Raw genomic sequence first — 15672 nt, 5'->3', positions numbered from 1 at the left:
AGACAGACCTTTTTGCTGGCAAGGGTGAGTGGGCCGTTGATGACGTATCCATCCGATTCCGATCCGAGCACTCAGCACAGGTATGTTCAACTTCTGAGCCCCTCTGAGCCAAAGGCAGAAAGCCCAGCCAGCAGCCAAACGAAGCCTCAAGGAAAACCACCATCGCCTCTCCACTGGGAAGCGCTGAGCAAAGGCAAGTCCCCAGGCAACACAGCCGATTTGATCGACACAAGGCATGCAAGATCCACCCCCCCCCCGGTGTTCTTAGACTCCTTATTGGGTGAGCAACACAGCCAAGCAACACAGTTGGAGCCTCCCTCCTCCCTGGCCGGCAGGGAGGGAGGGAGAGGGGCTGCTTCCTTTGAAATTTAAGGGACATCATTGAAGGGACATCCATCAATAAGGGACAGCAGCGGGACATGGCACTGGAATAAGGGACTGTCCCTCCAAATAAGGGACGCTTGACAGCTATGGCCAGCAGGAGAGAGAATGCGCCTTTGTTCTCTTCCCCACCACCACCACCACTGACACGTTTGTGTGAATTAACAACTTTTGAAGCCGCAGCAATCCTGGTCACCTTGTGTGTGTGTTTGTGCACGACAGAGAGGAACGGAAAGATGAGAACGGCTCGCTCAGAAATTCATAGCGCTCAAAGGAAGGCATCTTGACTGCCAGCCAGCAGGTTGAATTGCTAAAACGGAGACAGTTCTGGGACTCGCTTAATTTTGCAGTGGTGCATTAATTGACATTGTACCATCACTTATGACGAACACAATTTGCATGGAAATGTTGCAGGCTCTGTGACTTTTGCTGCTTCTGGGTTACACGTCTCTCTCCCTCGCTGTTTGCTCAGTATAGGCAATTTATAAAGCACCTACTATTTACTTATTTATTTTATAGGGACATCCATCAATAAGGGACAGCAGCGGGACATGGCGCTGGAATAAGGGACTGTCCCTCCAAATAAGGGACGCATGACAGCTATGAACCGGGCTATGTCTATGTGCAGCCGCCAGGCCGCCCGAGGAGCCCTTCGGCCACAGCCCAGGCTGCCGAAGAGGCACTTCCCGGGGAAAGACGTGTCACCTGGGCATTTTCAAAAACAGGCCTGGGGCGCGCGAGTGCCGGCTGAGTGGGGCACCTCTCATCTTTGCTTCGTATCTCTCTATCTTCCCGGCGGCGGCGCCGCGGAGGCGAGAAAGCGGTCGGCGCACGCGCCCCCATTGGGTGGGAGAAAGTAACGGCGCGGCGCGAGGTTCCGGAAGTGACGTCGAAGCGGAAGCGGAAGCTCCGGAAGGCGGAGGAGGCAGCAGCAGCAGCAGCAGCGGAGGCGGCAACGCCGGCAGGAGGGCGGCCATGGTGGACTACAGCGTCTGGGACCACATCGAGGTGTCCGACGATGAGGACGAGACTCACCCCAACATCGACACGCCCAGCCTCTTCCGATGGCGGCACCAGGTGAGGGGGAGAGGGAGGGAGCCCGTCCCGCCCCGCCTGCAGAAGCTCCTCAGGTGCAGCAGCTTCCCTTCCCGCCAGGCTCCTGCGCCGGCGGAGTGTCTTCCCTCCGCTTTCGGAAAGGCCGGCCTGCTCCCCCTCCTCCGTCTCCTTCAGGCTCCCCCCGCCCTGCCCTCTCCGCCGCAGCCTCTCGGCCAGGGCGGCTCTCGAAACACGCCCGCCGCCACCCCGACCCCTTTCTCCGGCGAGCCTTCTCTACGCGACCCCTCGGAGGCCTGGAGCTTCTTGAGCGCGCGCGGCTGAACGGGACGCGCCACTTTCCCGTTATGCTCCTCCCTTCGCTTCTACCCCGAGCAGTGCCGGATTTACGTATAAGCTAAACAAGCTATAGCTGAGGGCCCCGCTCTCTTGGGGGCCCCCCCCCAAAAATTAAAGGGAAAAAACCCTGGATGTACATTTCCAAAATATTAGATAAAAAACAAATAAAATAAAGCCTAGATACAGCAACAGTGTTTTGTGTTGTGTAGGCTCCTGTGATGTAAGTAATGGGCCCCGCCAGCTCCCTAAAATATCACTGGTTTGCTCCTTTCTGTATGTAGGATGCCTACATTCTGCATGTGCACATGGATTTAGATATCTATTACGTCCATCGATTACCATATAGCATATATTCACAAAAACCAGCCACAATTTGTTGGTGACAAAGGACAGGTGGACATACAGTGGTGCTTCAGGTTACAGACGCTTCAGGTTACAGACTCCGCTAACCCAGAAATAGTACCTCGGGTTAAGAACTTTGCTTCAGGATGAGAACAGAAATCGCGTGGCGGCGGCAGCAGTCCCCATTAGCTAAAGTGGTACCTCAGGAACAGTTTCAGGTTAAGAACGGACCTCCAGAACAAATTAAGTTCTTAACCCAAGGTACCACTGTATCATCATTCATCATTTTTAATTTGTATACCCCCTTTCTATCTTACAATACTCAAGGCGGTTTACAAGCTGAAGAAACAAAAAATGTACATCTTGTAACAATCTAATGCAATACAAAAATGTGATAGTAAAACATAACTTTAAAATAGGCAACCTCCATCAAAAAAGTAACATTCAACAATCATTAGAATAGTATAAAATAATAATGGCAACATATAAAAGTTAAACAGAAATCCACTCAACGGTTACAGTAATATCTAAACCATAATCAATAAAACAACGGCAAGCCACAGTACATAAAACAATACAATACACATTGAGAAGCAGAGGGTGGAGCAAGGCAGGTGGAAGGAGGCCTTGCCTGATGGAGTCTCTCCCCTGTAAGCTAAACAAGTTATAGCTGAGGGCCCTGCTTACTTTGGGGCCACCCAAAAATTTAAAGGGGGAAAAACTGGATGTACATTTCCAAAATATAAGATAAAAAACAAATAATATAAAACAGATACAGCAAGAGTGTTTTGTGTTGTGTAGGCTCCTATGGTGTAAGTAATGGGCCCTGCCTGCTAGCCTGCTCCCTAAAATATCACTGCTTTGCTCATTTCTGTATATAGGGTGCCTACATTCTGCATGTGCAAATGGCTTTAGATACCTATTACGTCCATCAGTTACCGTATAGCATATATTTAACACAAAAACCAGCCACAATTTGTTTTGCAATTTTGCTTTATGAACAAGATTGGTTTGCAGCCAAATAATGAATTGAAAAACCTTAGTTTGCAACTGCCCAAATGTTTAATAAGATTAGTGTTTACCATGTGGGAATGAATGTGTATGATGCACAGGAATAAAACTGATAAATGCAAAAAATTATGCTTCGTTTTCTCAGCAGCTCAAACTTTTTCCAGTTTCTAGCCTCACCTTATGTAGGTTCAGAAGACACACAGCCCTGCGTGTAATAAGTTTAATGTGTGTCTTGTCAGTTTCCAAGGAACAGCAAGTTAAAATGGCAAGAGTGTAAAGGCAGCATAATGCCAAAAACGTCTAGATCCCAGGTAACACTTCACAGTGTGTGAGATCAGAGGAGATGATCATCTCTTCTGACCTCCTTCCATATAGGCTGGGGGATTAATCCTACTAGGCATATCTTTTGCTGCACACAGGAGCCTCTGTCTAAAGCTTGCAAGCATGAGCTTGATGGAATGACAAATCAAGGAGAGGTTGCCAAAAAGAGTAATGATCTTGAAATTGCATATACAGTATGTGATGTCTTTTGAAGGAAGAATTGGCTTTGCTGCTCCTATGTTTACATTTTATTTGCCCATTTTATTTGTAACGCTTCTTACATTTGTAACGGCTTTATCCTGCCTGAGCTCCCTGTTAGGACTACTGGTCCCCATTCCCTTGCAGAGGCTAGAGGAATTTGTCAAATAACACAACGTTGCCTTGAAAACTCTACTTGATTCTTGCTATTTTAACTTGCTGTGTTTAGAAACTAGAAAGTGTGTGTAAAATGTTGGCAGAGCTTTTTGCCTTTGAAGCTTAAAGACTAGCAGATTTATTTGTGGCATATGTTTCCATTAAGCCCATTATATGTTGTGTGAAGTGTCCTCAGTTGACAGATATGGAGATAAACACACATGAGTACACTGCAAAAGGTAGCAGCAGTAAGTTTGTAATTCTGTTATACAGAAATTTATGCAAGATAAGAATGAGTGATCCATTCACAATATGAAGGAGTAAAGACATTGTAATATTATTGTTCTGTTAGTCTGAACTCCTGAAGTGAGACTGCTATTTTCTATGGAGTGAAAGACAAGCCAGGAATCTGAATTGAGCTATTCAGCTTTGCTGATAAATTCTAGTTCAGCAATCTCATTTTGGATATGCTCCCTTTTGAAGTCTTGTAGTTGCTATTGAAGTATGATGACTTCAAGGTCAGAGTAGCAGGGTGTACTTGGAATTTGAAGTATTCTCCTACTGGTTGCTGAATATTTTGACTTGCGATACCAGATTTCTGCCAGGAAAGCTTTGCCCAGAAAGCAATGCCAGCCTTGTTTCCTGGGTTCCAAAACTCTCAGCGACCACCGCAGCAGCTACTCCACCCACCCACCCACGCTGCTGTGTATGCAGGAGCAGAAAGATGTTTGTAGGTAGGAGGTATTCATGTGCGGCGGAGCAGCTTCTTCTTCTTTGCTTGGCTGCTGTCTTTGTGCGCTATACATGCACTCCCTTTCTGCACATGTAAAGGTTTGTGTGTGAGAGTTTTTTATTAGTACAATAAAATCCCAACAAATTGGCAAGCAAAAAATATAAATATATAAAATTGTAAAATTCCAACATAGGAGGGCCAAAAGAAAGCCTTGTCACAAGGATGAAAATATGCTCTCATCAAGCTTTTTATATCCCTCATTTTTTGAGGCTAGAAGCCTGAACTGACATTGATAAATATTAAGGGTGGGATCCACCTAACAAGACCCATCAGTGGAAGCCTTGCACAAGGTCTTCTGCTTGTGCAACACAGCTTTCACACCCCCCCCCCTCCTAAGACCTTAAATTTGCTGGGTGTATGTATCAGGCAGACTCCTTGAACAAGGAGAGGGGGCTTGTTCTGTCTGGTAGGCTGAAGAGCTTGCTCTGACGGAACAATCAACTTAATACAATGTTGAATTCTCCTCTTTAAAAAGCTTAACACAGCCAGAAGAGTTAAGGCTACTCTCACCACCACTCTGTTCTAACCATCCAATCTGTGTAATAACTGCTAAATAACTTTTTTAAAACAACTAAAATAAATTAAAATAAAATTACAAATACTTACAATGTTAATAGTTGCCATAAAAAGAAACAGTCCAGTACCCTACACCAGGCTTTCTAGCCAAGTACAGACCCCTAGAAGCTTAGAATAAGAAAGATTATATCTTTGCTTTATGCTGACCCATGGGGGCCTTCAGTAGCAATCTTCCCTGATGCCTTCTGGTGCCCTTGCACATACTTACTAGTTAGTCTCCATGTGGTGGAAGTGGAAAGTTGTTCCTTGGGCTGCTGGCTACAGGCTATGAGTCAAAGATTAAGAGCCCTTTAGCTCTTGTTCTTCAACTTGAGCTTCTGCCAGGAGCTTAATATTGCCTGGTTGGGAGGAGAAAACAGCTAGGATTTTATTTATTTTTAAAAAGATGAATACATCAGATGTCCACCAGCTGGTGGCAGGGGACTTTGTCCCACATTTCTCTGTCAACTGGAGGTTGTGTGTGTGTGTAAGGTCCTGGTCTCAGCTGACAGCACTACTCTAAACTAGAAATGAACTAACCTTTTTGCGATAGAAGGTGCCAGATGGCTATATTTCATACAGGTAACTTGGTGTACCGCATTCTGGGTTGGAAGTGTCCCAGTATTAACATGAAGTAATAAAGAGGCTGTAGTCACTTGGACTATATTGACTGAATACAACCCATTTTTCAGGCCCGAGTCGAGAGAATGGAGCAGTTCCACAAGGAGAAAGAAGAGGTGGACAAAGGGTGTCGGGATTGCAAGCGGAAACTAGCTGAGTGTCAGAAGAAGATAAAAGAGCTTGAATTGGCCAACGTAGATAGCACCAAAAGTGAGCTGCAAAGGCTGCAAGCTGAGGCACAGCAACTCAAGAAAGAAGAGAAGAGTTGGGAAGAGAAGGCGGACGATCTCAGGAAGAAGGAAAAGAACATGCCTTGGAATGTGGACACACTCAGCAGAGATGGCTTCAGTAAGGTGGGTCTAGTTGCTATGCAGCTTTGATTGATATGCACTCATTTGCTACCGGGAAGACTCAGTGTCTAGCCTTAAACTAAATTATGTGAATTGCACATATCGGGGCCTTGGATGACTTTTTACACATATCAGAAAAACTGTATGAAAGATCTTGTTCAGTTAAAAATCTTGTTCAATACCCTGGCCTATATCAATTCGGATCCAGTTACTTGAAGGAAAGCTTTCTCCCATGTCCACCTGCCCATGCATTGTTAAGACCTGTGGCAGAGGACCTTTTGGTAGTGCTACAGCCACCTAAAATATTCCAGGCAGCAACTCAGTGGAGGGTCTTCTCAGTGTTAGCATTCCAGTTATGAAACGCCTTCTGAGTTGCGCCTGGCACTGACTATTAAGAGCTTTATTTTTTTTAAAAAAAATGATATTTATTAAGGTTTCAAAAAAAAGGTTACATAGACAAGAAAAAAATAAGAAAAAAATTAGAGACAATAAAAAATACAAAATACAAAAAAAAAGGGACACTTAAAAACAAATCCATCTTTCCATGCCTTACATTTCATTTCCTTGTTTCCCTGACCTCCTCACACCTCCCTTTTTTGTATTCCAGTTCAGTTAGTTAATTCAGCAATTTCTTTCCCTCTTTGTTTTTGTCTTAATCCTTTAACTTAATATATTATAACTTTGGATTCTCACCTGTTAACAATCCATTTTTACATACACCTTTATAACATTGCTGCTAAAACCACTTAACTTCATTCTGACATCATTCTAACATTCATTAATTTTGCAGTATTTCTGTAAATAGTCTTTAAATTTCTTCCAATCTTCTTCCACCGACTCTTCTCCCTGGTCTCGGATTCTGCCAGTCATTTCCGGACTATTAAGAGCTTTAAGCGCCCGCTCAATAATTGCTTTTTCACTTGGGTGTTTGCTGTGCATTAGTGTCTGTTTTCTAATTACTGAGAGTGATATGCTACATTTATTTATGGCTTGTTGTGTATGTTGTCTCCTTCTTTTTACTTATACTCATTTACTCTTATCAGTGATAAATAAGTAAGTAAAACATTTTGCAGGCAAATAACTTTTGGGGGCTTGATAATAAGGCTTCTGGAGGGATCAGAATTTTTAGCAAAGATTGTTGTTTGTTTCTTGTTTCTTGTCGATGAAAAGTGAACTCTACAAATTTTTAAAAATACTTGTATGCCACAATTTAATTTTAAAAAATCAAAGCAGTTTTTACAGCAATTATATCTGTAAAATAAAAAAAATGCAGTTGCTAACAATTAGGTTTTAGGATAGCATACCAAACACTGGTTTTATTTCCTGAGTACTGAACTGAGGGAAGCAAGAATGGGAATCAAGCCTTAGAAATATTCTGGGATGAAGAAATGAAAGCCTCAGAAAGACTCCCTTAAACCCATTTGTTAAGGCTCAGAGTATTATGAGTTGAGTGACTCATCTTCAAGGGCAATGGAATCAGTTTTAGTTAAGTTTGCCAAGACCAAAATACTCCGACATTCCATTCCAACTTCAGCACAGTTTTGTTTACTAGATCTGTGGGATGATCATTTGAATAGTTTCAGCTCTCGGGAACTCTTGACATAGAGTCAGTGTTGCCTAGAACCTCAGTTGCCCAGAAATGGAAAACCTTGCTGGATTTGTGGTGTTTGTTTTGGTATAAAAATATGTGGAGTTTTGCATTAGCTGAAAAAATAATTCATAAATTATGTGTTGCCAGAAACTTGGAGGACCCTCAAAAATTATCTTACATAGAAAAAATAAACACATAGGACTCATTCTCCACAATAAAATGTGAAATTCATCTTTCCTAATGGTCTTAAGTACTTTACCAACTTAATATTAAGTCTCACTTGAATATACTGTGCTGCTTTTTAATTTATTTGATTTTTATTGTATTGATGATTTCCTTCAATAAAATGTTTAAAAAAGAAAAAAAGATGACTAAATTAAGTCCAAGGCTGCCAAATATTTTACAGCAGTGATGGGAAACCTGTCACCTTCCAGATCATGTTACACTCCAACTCCCCCTTCCCCACCAACCACATAGTCAGAGATGATCTGAGTTGTAGTGCAACAACCTCTGTAGAGCTGCAGGTTGTTCATCCTGGGTTTTCTGGATTGTTTTATCTGTTCAGTTGCACTTGATCCTTTTGAAGCTGCTTCATCTCTTCATTCTTTTGCTGGTATTTTCCTTTTCTTACTGTATTCAGCCTAGGACTATCCTGGCCACCCTTTGTTGGTTTGGCCAACCTTGACTGCATTGTGGTAGCAATAGTGATTCTAACCATGCTTCCTTTGCTGTTGTAGAGTGTCTTCAATGTCAAGGCGGAGCAGGACGAGGAGTCAGAAGAACAGAAAGAGAAAAAGCACAAAACATATGTGGAGAAGTATGAGAAGCAAATTAAACACTTTGGTAAGGGAAAACTCTGCACTGATCTGAGAGTACTTTGGGTTAAACAGCTTCTTTTTCTGTGGCTAAGAGCACTTGAGATCAGTGTGGCAAATTGCAGATACAACCTTTGTGGACTGATATTCATTTGCTGGCTGCCTTGGTTCTACCATCTGTCTGTCTGGTCGTTTTAACTGTATCTAGTTTTAAAATTATTTTATGTTTTATGGGTCTTTGGACCACAATAAAGTATTGATTGATATTCATTTGCAGTTAGGTGGACTTGGTGTGGCTGGCTTGTAATTCTAGCTTAACGTTCTTTCAAAGAAGATCAGAAGAAAGGGACTCTGCAGTCATGAGTACCAGAAACCAATGAGTAGTTGTACACAGTCAGTATGGTCTCTCTGTCTTCCCTATGTGCAGGGAAGCAGGGTGCTCTGGACCCCCTTCAGCAAAGTCAGATAGCTCTCACTGTAGTTAGGAGACTGTGTAGAAATCTGTCTGGTCACCCAGAGCTGGATAACAGGATGTTATGTTCTGTGCCCTACCTTGACTCATGTTCTACTGCAATCCCTTTTTGTTTGCTTATATCAGGAGAACATGGGTATCTGTTTTTCCCGGTTACAAAATTGGATTAGGTCCTATTCTGGGAGAGGGAATGGTACGGTAATCAACATAACCATGTGCCTGATCCTGTCAGGCTGCAGCTAAAGGTAACTGGAGCTTGCCTGGTCCAGCTGGCAGCATTGGTTGGATTGGGGGCTGCCAATTTCCAGCGCCTACTCTGTAAATAATACATTGGAGAAATGCATCTAGAAAAATGAGGATGTGCAGATGTAATACTCCATGAGTTGCTTACAACCTAACCCTAACCCAACTCCAACCGTAACCCTAATCTCCAGCCCAGCGTTAGGATATTGGAAGATATGCTTTGTTTTTCAATGACCAAATTGCTTTTTCTGTGCAAAACAAGACAGAGTCTCTTAGGTCTTAACCATGCTTTAGGAAGACGCCAAAGTGAGCAATTCCTGGTCCCCATACAGTATGAAACTGTAGTTGGCGGGGGGGGGGGGGGGACCCAGAAGCAAAAGCTTCCAGTCTCCTTGTGGCTATAGTTGATAAAGTGAGAGGAGAGGAGCGTTTGAGCCCAATACTTGGCAGCCTTGCTACTGTAGTTCTAGACTGGTTTATTGCTGCTTCTGAACCCTGCCATTGCAACAAGGACCAGCAATCACATTTTGCATTGAGGACTGTGTTCACAAAAAGGCAAGCCTTTTTAGCACTCGTGTGGAATAAGTTTCTTATACTGTGTTTAAGAAAATAAAAGCAGCTCTGCTTGATCATTTAAAAATAAATAGCATTAACTTACATGAACATCAATGCATCTTACATGAACATTGATTCAGGTTATATAAAGTAGCTTTTAGAAACCAGTATCCTTCGCCCTTGTACTAATTGACCAATTGCAATTTTTTCTTTGTTTTAATAATCTTGTTACCATAAGGACTTAACTTCTTTAATATTATGTATGTTCCCAAGTCAAACTTCATCACTATTCTGGCTTCCCCAGTTGCTGCTTATGTGTTTCCTGTTATAGGACTGTAAAGTGCTAGCAGTTTTTTACAGTGCTGTCATCTGTGTGTTAGAAGTCCAAAAGCCTGGTTAGGAAATTACCCCCCCCCCCCAATCTGATTTTTATGCTCCTATTTTCTTGTTCCAAAAGGAATGCTGCGGCGGTGGGATGACAGCCAGAAATATCTGTCTGATAACCCGTATCTTGTGTGTGAAGAGACAGCCAATTATTTAGTCATTTGGTGTATCGATCTGGAAGTAGAAGAGGTGAGTAAAGCTGATGTAGCTTTTCCAGAAGCTGCAGTGGAAAAGACTGAGGACTGTTAGTGTATGACTCAAAACAAATGAGGACAGTGTGTTTGAGAAACTTTGGTGACTTCAAGGCAAGCCCTTAAGGGCCTGCTACCTGTATTTACATGCAATCCCCATTTACACGGGGGTTATGTTCAAAGGCACCACACATTTAAGTGAAATCACATGTATTTGAAACACCATTGAAAAAGCCTGCAAGCACCCTGTTATGCCCCTTTTTATGATGTTTTAGGGTCACTTCCAGGTTCGGCATGATGTGCGTTTGCGCAGTCGCACATATTGAACGTTCGTAAATGGGGGTTGCCTGTATTTCAGGTCTTATTATTAAGGTTCCAAATAAGTATTTAGATCTAGCAGTTGCTTGAGTACTAGGAGTTAATAGCAGAGTTTTCCGTGAACCTGCTTCAGTCACTTTGTGCAGTTTGATGGCTGGCTACCTCATAAGCAGCCAATGTGGTTCTTCTGTCACATTTAACAGATTGCTTGAACCTGTTGTACAAGATTTATTTCCTCTGACAGTGGAATTATTTCAAGTATTGTTTTGTGTCTGTAGCGCCCGGGTCTTGCTGAGTCAGCCACTGCTGTCTCACTGCCAGCTATATGCCCAGAAGAAAATTCCAATTTTAGAGATGGCCTCGTGAATTTGCAAAAAAAACACAAAACCACAGCATTGATTCTAGATACTATCCTGGGGAAATGAAGGGACCAGGAAGGCAGAATGCTGTATAATTGATGGACATGGTTCTGGGTCATCTGGTATCCTATGGTTGTAACCTTGGGAGCCTGAAGCTGAGATGGAGAGAGGGAGGATTGGGAGTGAGTTTTGAATGACGTTCTTAATGTAATCATTTGCATGCTGGGCCAGGCTCAAATGACATATTGACAAGGGGAGTGTGAGTGTGTCTTTAAAAGTGCAACTCTTCTTTTGTCGCCTGTCTCAGAAACATGCCCTGATGGAACAAGTGGCTCATCAGACCATAGTGATGCAGTTCATCCTAGAGCTGGCCAAGAGCCTGAAAGTTGACCCTAGAGCTTGTTTCAGACAGTTCTTTGCTAAAATCAAGGTGAGACTATTGCCCAGGTAATAGAGGAAAACCTTATCTTGGCTCTCCCCCACCCCCGGACCAACTTTGACAGGTGAGTTGAACCATTCACCTGTCAGTCACATGATGTCATAATGACGTCAGATGAGTAATATATGAAAATTGAAAGCTGATTGGTGTTAGTTAGCTGATCAGTACCTACACAGCTTGAAAGAGGTTCTCTGTGACTACCAGTCAACTGATCATTGATTATACTGGGCCCCTTTGAAGTCTCTGCAGAGGGGGTAATGCTTCTAAAAACTCATTTCTTCTGGTAGTTCAGCAGAGTTCTGGCTTGAGTGTATTTATCAAATAGCATGATGTATTTAGGTTTTGGCTGGCATTTTATGGACAAGATCAGCGTAACATCTTGTAAAGTTTGATTTGCTCCCCTGTTAAAGGGCAAGATATCTGCTCAGTACTGTGTTCTCATGTGTGTCCTCCACCACTTTCTTACCTGCCACCTTTTCCAATTTCGTACAGACTGCTGACCAGCAGTACATGGAGGGTTTTAATGATGAACTGGAAGCCTTCAAAGAGCGGGTGCGGGGCCGGGCTAAGGCACGCATTGAGAGAGCCATGAAAGAGTATGAAGAAGAAGAGCGCCAGAAACGACTGGGGCCTGGTGGCCTTGATCCTGTAGAGGTGTATGAATCACTCCCACCCGTGAGTCACTAATGCTTCTAACTGAACAAATTGATTGTATGAGGTTAACCCTTTTGCTTCCCTGTGTGTGTGTGCGCGTGTGTGTGTGTGTGTACGCACGTGCGCATGGTGGTTAACTTGCTTTTGTCCATTCACTCTTGGTCTATCCTTAGGAGTGGGGGTGAGTGTGAAAGCAGACAGCGTGGCCGCAGAACATTTCCCACACAAGCACACAGCCTCTCCTCAGCCGATCCGTGTAGATTAGCTGAGGCTTCCCTCATTACCTTTTTTTAGCCTGTGAGATGTGTGATGACTGGGGAGGGGGCAATTTATATGCCTAGCAAGGTTCTTGGCTGAACAGAGGTGCTGTGACTACCTGTGTATTTTTTTCTCTGCTGCTGCTGCCACCTAAATCAATATTGTCTTGTGAGCTCAGAAGAAAACATTTGGGGCAATGGGTCTGGCTCCCAGGCTGGAGGGATAGCCACCCCTAGCTTATATTCAATTTTAACCTTATTTTAGCCCCAGGGTTCTAGCCATTTCTATTCTTATCTATCTGCACCTTGGGGTGTATGGGGTGTTAGGGGAAGAGGAGTACTCCTGGCAACGGACACATCATGCTCCCTCTAAGGTAGTTTGTCCAACTTTGATCTCCATCCTTCACTTTGCTCTCACCTGTGGCTCCTAGAAGCTTGTTGGCGTTCCTGCACTGCAGTGGGTTGAACTAGATGACCCTCAGGTTTCCTTCCAATGCTACACTTTTATGACTCTAGAGAGTTTACTTTATTAATAGCCAATTTATTTGTAATTGAATGCAGGCCTTTCTGCTTGCACAGCATGTGCTCTGCCTCTGAGCTTTAGATAGTCTGTACTGTATACACTGGGACGCGGGTGGTGCTGTGGTCTAAACCACTTAGCCTTGGGCTTGCCGATCAAAAGGTTGGCGGTTCGAATCCCCGCAACGGGGTGAGCTCCTGTTGCTCGGTCCCAGCTCCTGCCAACCTAGCAGTTCGAAAGCACATCAAAGTGCAAGTAGATAAATAGGTACTTCTCCAGCAGGAAGGTAAACAGCATTTCCGTGCACTGCTCTGGTGTTGGGTTTTTTTATGCCAGAAGTGGCTTAGTCATGCTGGCCACATGACCTGGAAAAACTGTCTGCAGAGCAGACAAACACCGGCTCCCTCGGCCTGTATAGCGAGATGAGCGCCGCAACCCCAGAGTCATCCGCGACTGGACTTAACTGTCTGGGGTCCCTTTACCTTTACTGTTTCTACAACTCAAGATTTCTGCAGTGCTTTCATCTCTTCCCCTCTATATACATGCATATTTCTTCTTCCCAGGAGCTCCAGAAATGCTTTGATGTGAAAGATGTACAGATGCTTCAGGATGCTATCAGCAAAATGGAACCTGCTGTGAGTATTCTCAAAGTTAGGATTAGACTCCTTCCTTTCAAGTTATGGGACTATGTATCCAGATAGATATAGGAGATGTTAATTTATACGTTTAAACATGTATGAGCACTCTTTGCCACTACTCTCCCCTCTGACGCAAGGCTTGAAGACGTGCTCACATCTGCCACAGTCAATAATTAAACTTCCTCTGTGCCCTCCAAATCCGTAAATTGTATGATTTTTTGCAGCAGCCCATTTTGGGAAGTTTGGCGCATACAATTCCATGCTGAAGCACCCTAATCTACACAGGTACCATAAGCATTATTGACCTTCCACTACACAGCTTATTAGCTGTGTTTGGTACCCTGCTTAAATTTCAGCATTGCATGCTGGCTCCAAGCCTGATAAGCTACTGAAATAAGCACCTGTATATTTTACATTAGGAATCAGACTTGCAGGGGGAAATCTCCCCTTCTAATCAAATTTCTTTTTTCTAACCAAAATTTTCCTTAAGCATAGAGCCACTTGAGGGAATTTTGTCATCATTTCTATAAAAAATTGATACATCCCAACAGAAGCTTCCCTTTTGCCTGTAAAGACCTATGGTTTAGTGCAGTGATGGCCAAACTTGCCCCTCCAGCTGTTTTGGGACTACAATTCCCATCATCCCTGACTACTGGTCCTGTTAGCTAGGGATGATGGGAGTTGTAGTCCCAAAACAGTTGACGGGCCAAGTTTCGCCATCACTGGTTTAGGGTAAGAGACTTTATGCCTCTTGTATACTTTGCTATAGCAGCCTCTGCTGCAGATTTGTTTAAACTACTTACCTTAAAGACTATTCTTGAAGTTCACAGTCTTGCTTTATTTTCTAACCTTTCATTTTAGGATAAAAGACATTCAAACTTAGTAATAGATGAGCTCCCCTTAGCTCAGTTAGGAATTGGTATTTACTCACTTTCATTGCAAAAGTTTTTAAAGAGCTTACCTATTTTCCAAGAGATCTCTCCTAGTTTGTAATGTTAGCACATCTGCTGATGGAGTTGTGCAGGCAGCCTGCAGACTGCAATGTTATGTTGCCTTCCTGGGAATTGCAGTTTTGGTTATATGCCACATATTGGTCAAATACTCCTCTAGTTCAGAGATTGTGAACCTTTGACTCCTATTAAAAAAGAACAACAATGTTTTCCAAGCATTTTTCAAAGCTTTAGGTTTTATCAGTAGTTTCCATTGCTTAGAAGCCTAATGAATAAGAATTCCTTAGAGTTGTTAGGTCATGTAAAGTGTAACGTGCATATGGCCCTTAAGCAGGATGTGTTTTGTGTCCCATTGTAGGAAGCGAAATACCACATGCAGCGCTGCATCAGTTCTGGCCTGTGGGTGCCAAATGCCCGAACAGCAGAGGGTGCAGAGAAGGATGACAAGCCAGATGTTGTCTATGAGGAATTTAAGAAGGAGACTTGTGAAGAAGACAAAGGAAGCCCCTGAACCTTTGGCGCAGATTTCTTTAAAGCAGACTTCTCCTGTCACCCTCTCTCCTTTCTTTCTTTTACACCAAACTATTCAGCGATGATGTGCTTTTACACACTTCATGAATTATATGAGCTGCTTCCTGACTAGCTCTTGCTCTTTCACCACATCAGAAGCCCCTCCCTGTAAGCCCTGCAGAATTGTAAGGAAACTGTTGGAAGGCCCTGTGTTCCATTTTAGGGGAGGGTCTGCCACACCGTGCAGGCTCATAGGGGCCTGGCAAGTCCACCTTCTCTGTCTTGTGGTAACGCCAGTTGGTGTCATAGCTACAAATGTGCTGTTATATCTTTTTGTTTGGCCACCAGTTAAAGGCTATTGAGCAAATAAAGACGGAACTAGCTGAGAGTGGAACAGAGTCAGTGAGCACGGTGTGTCTTTTCTCTTGGGAATCGAACCATTGATTTTGTTGTTGTTTAGTTCCAGATCAGGATTGACTGCGGGAACAGCGGGGTGCATAGTCCAGTGACGGAATACATGAAGGTGCGCAAGGTGCAAATTTGATCCCTAGCATCGCCAGCTAATGCATCTTGGGTAGGAGGGCTGGAACATGGAGAGAACTGCTGGGCAGTCCGATTAAGCAATACGGGGCTAGATAGAACAGTGATGTGACTCA

General features: G+C 43.5%; 1 protein-coding gene across 1 annotated transcript; it reads left to right on the top strand.

The window, feature by feature from the left end:
* The first annotated feature begins 1275 nt into the window (after window positions 1-1275).
* CDC37 (cell division cycle 37, HSP90 cochaperone) lies at window positions 1276-15414 on the top strand. The gene is made up of 8 exons (XM_080988258.1): window positions 1276-1458; window positions 5842-6123; window positions 8449-8554; window positions 10254-10369; window positions 11356-11478; window positions 11980-12162; window positions 13482-13553; window positions 14865-15414. Exons 1-8 carry the CDS (start codon window positions 1357-1359, stop codon window positions 15015-15017), a joined length of 1137 nt encoding a protein of 378 aa, XP_080844384.1. The 5' UTR covers window positions 1276-1356; the 3' UTR covers window positions 15018-15414.
* Window positions 15415-15672: the final 258 nt, after the last annotated feature.

This window comes from Podarcis pityusensis, assembly GCF_964106645.2.
Source record: "Podarcis pityusensis genome assembly, chromosome: 17".
Taxonomy (NCBI): Eukaryota; Metazoa; Chordata; class Lepidosauria; order Squamata; family Lacertidae; genus Podarcis; species Podarcis pityusensis.
Note: the sequence above shows the minus strand (reverse complement) of the source record. Positions and strands in the feature narration are given on the sequence as shown.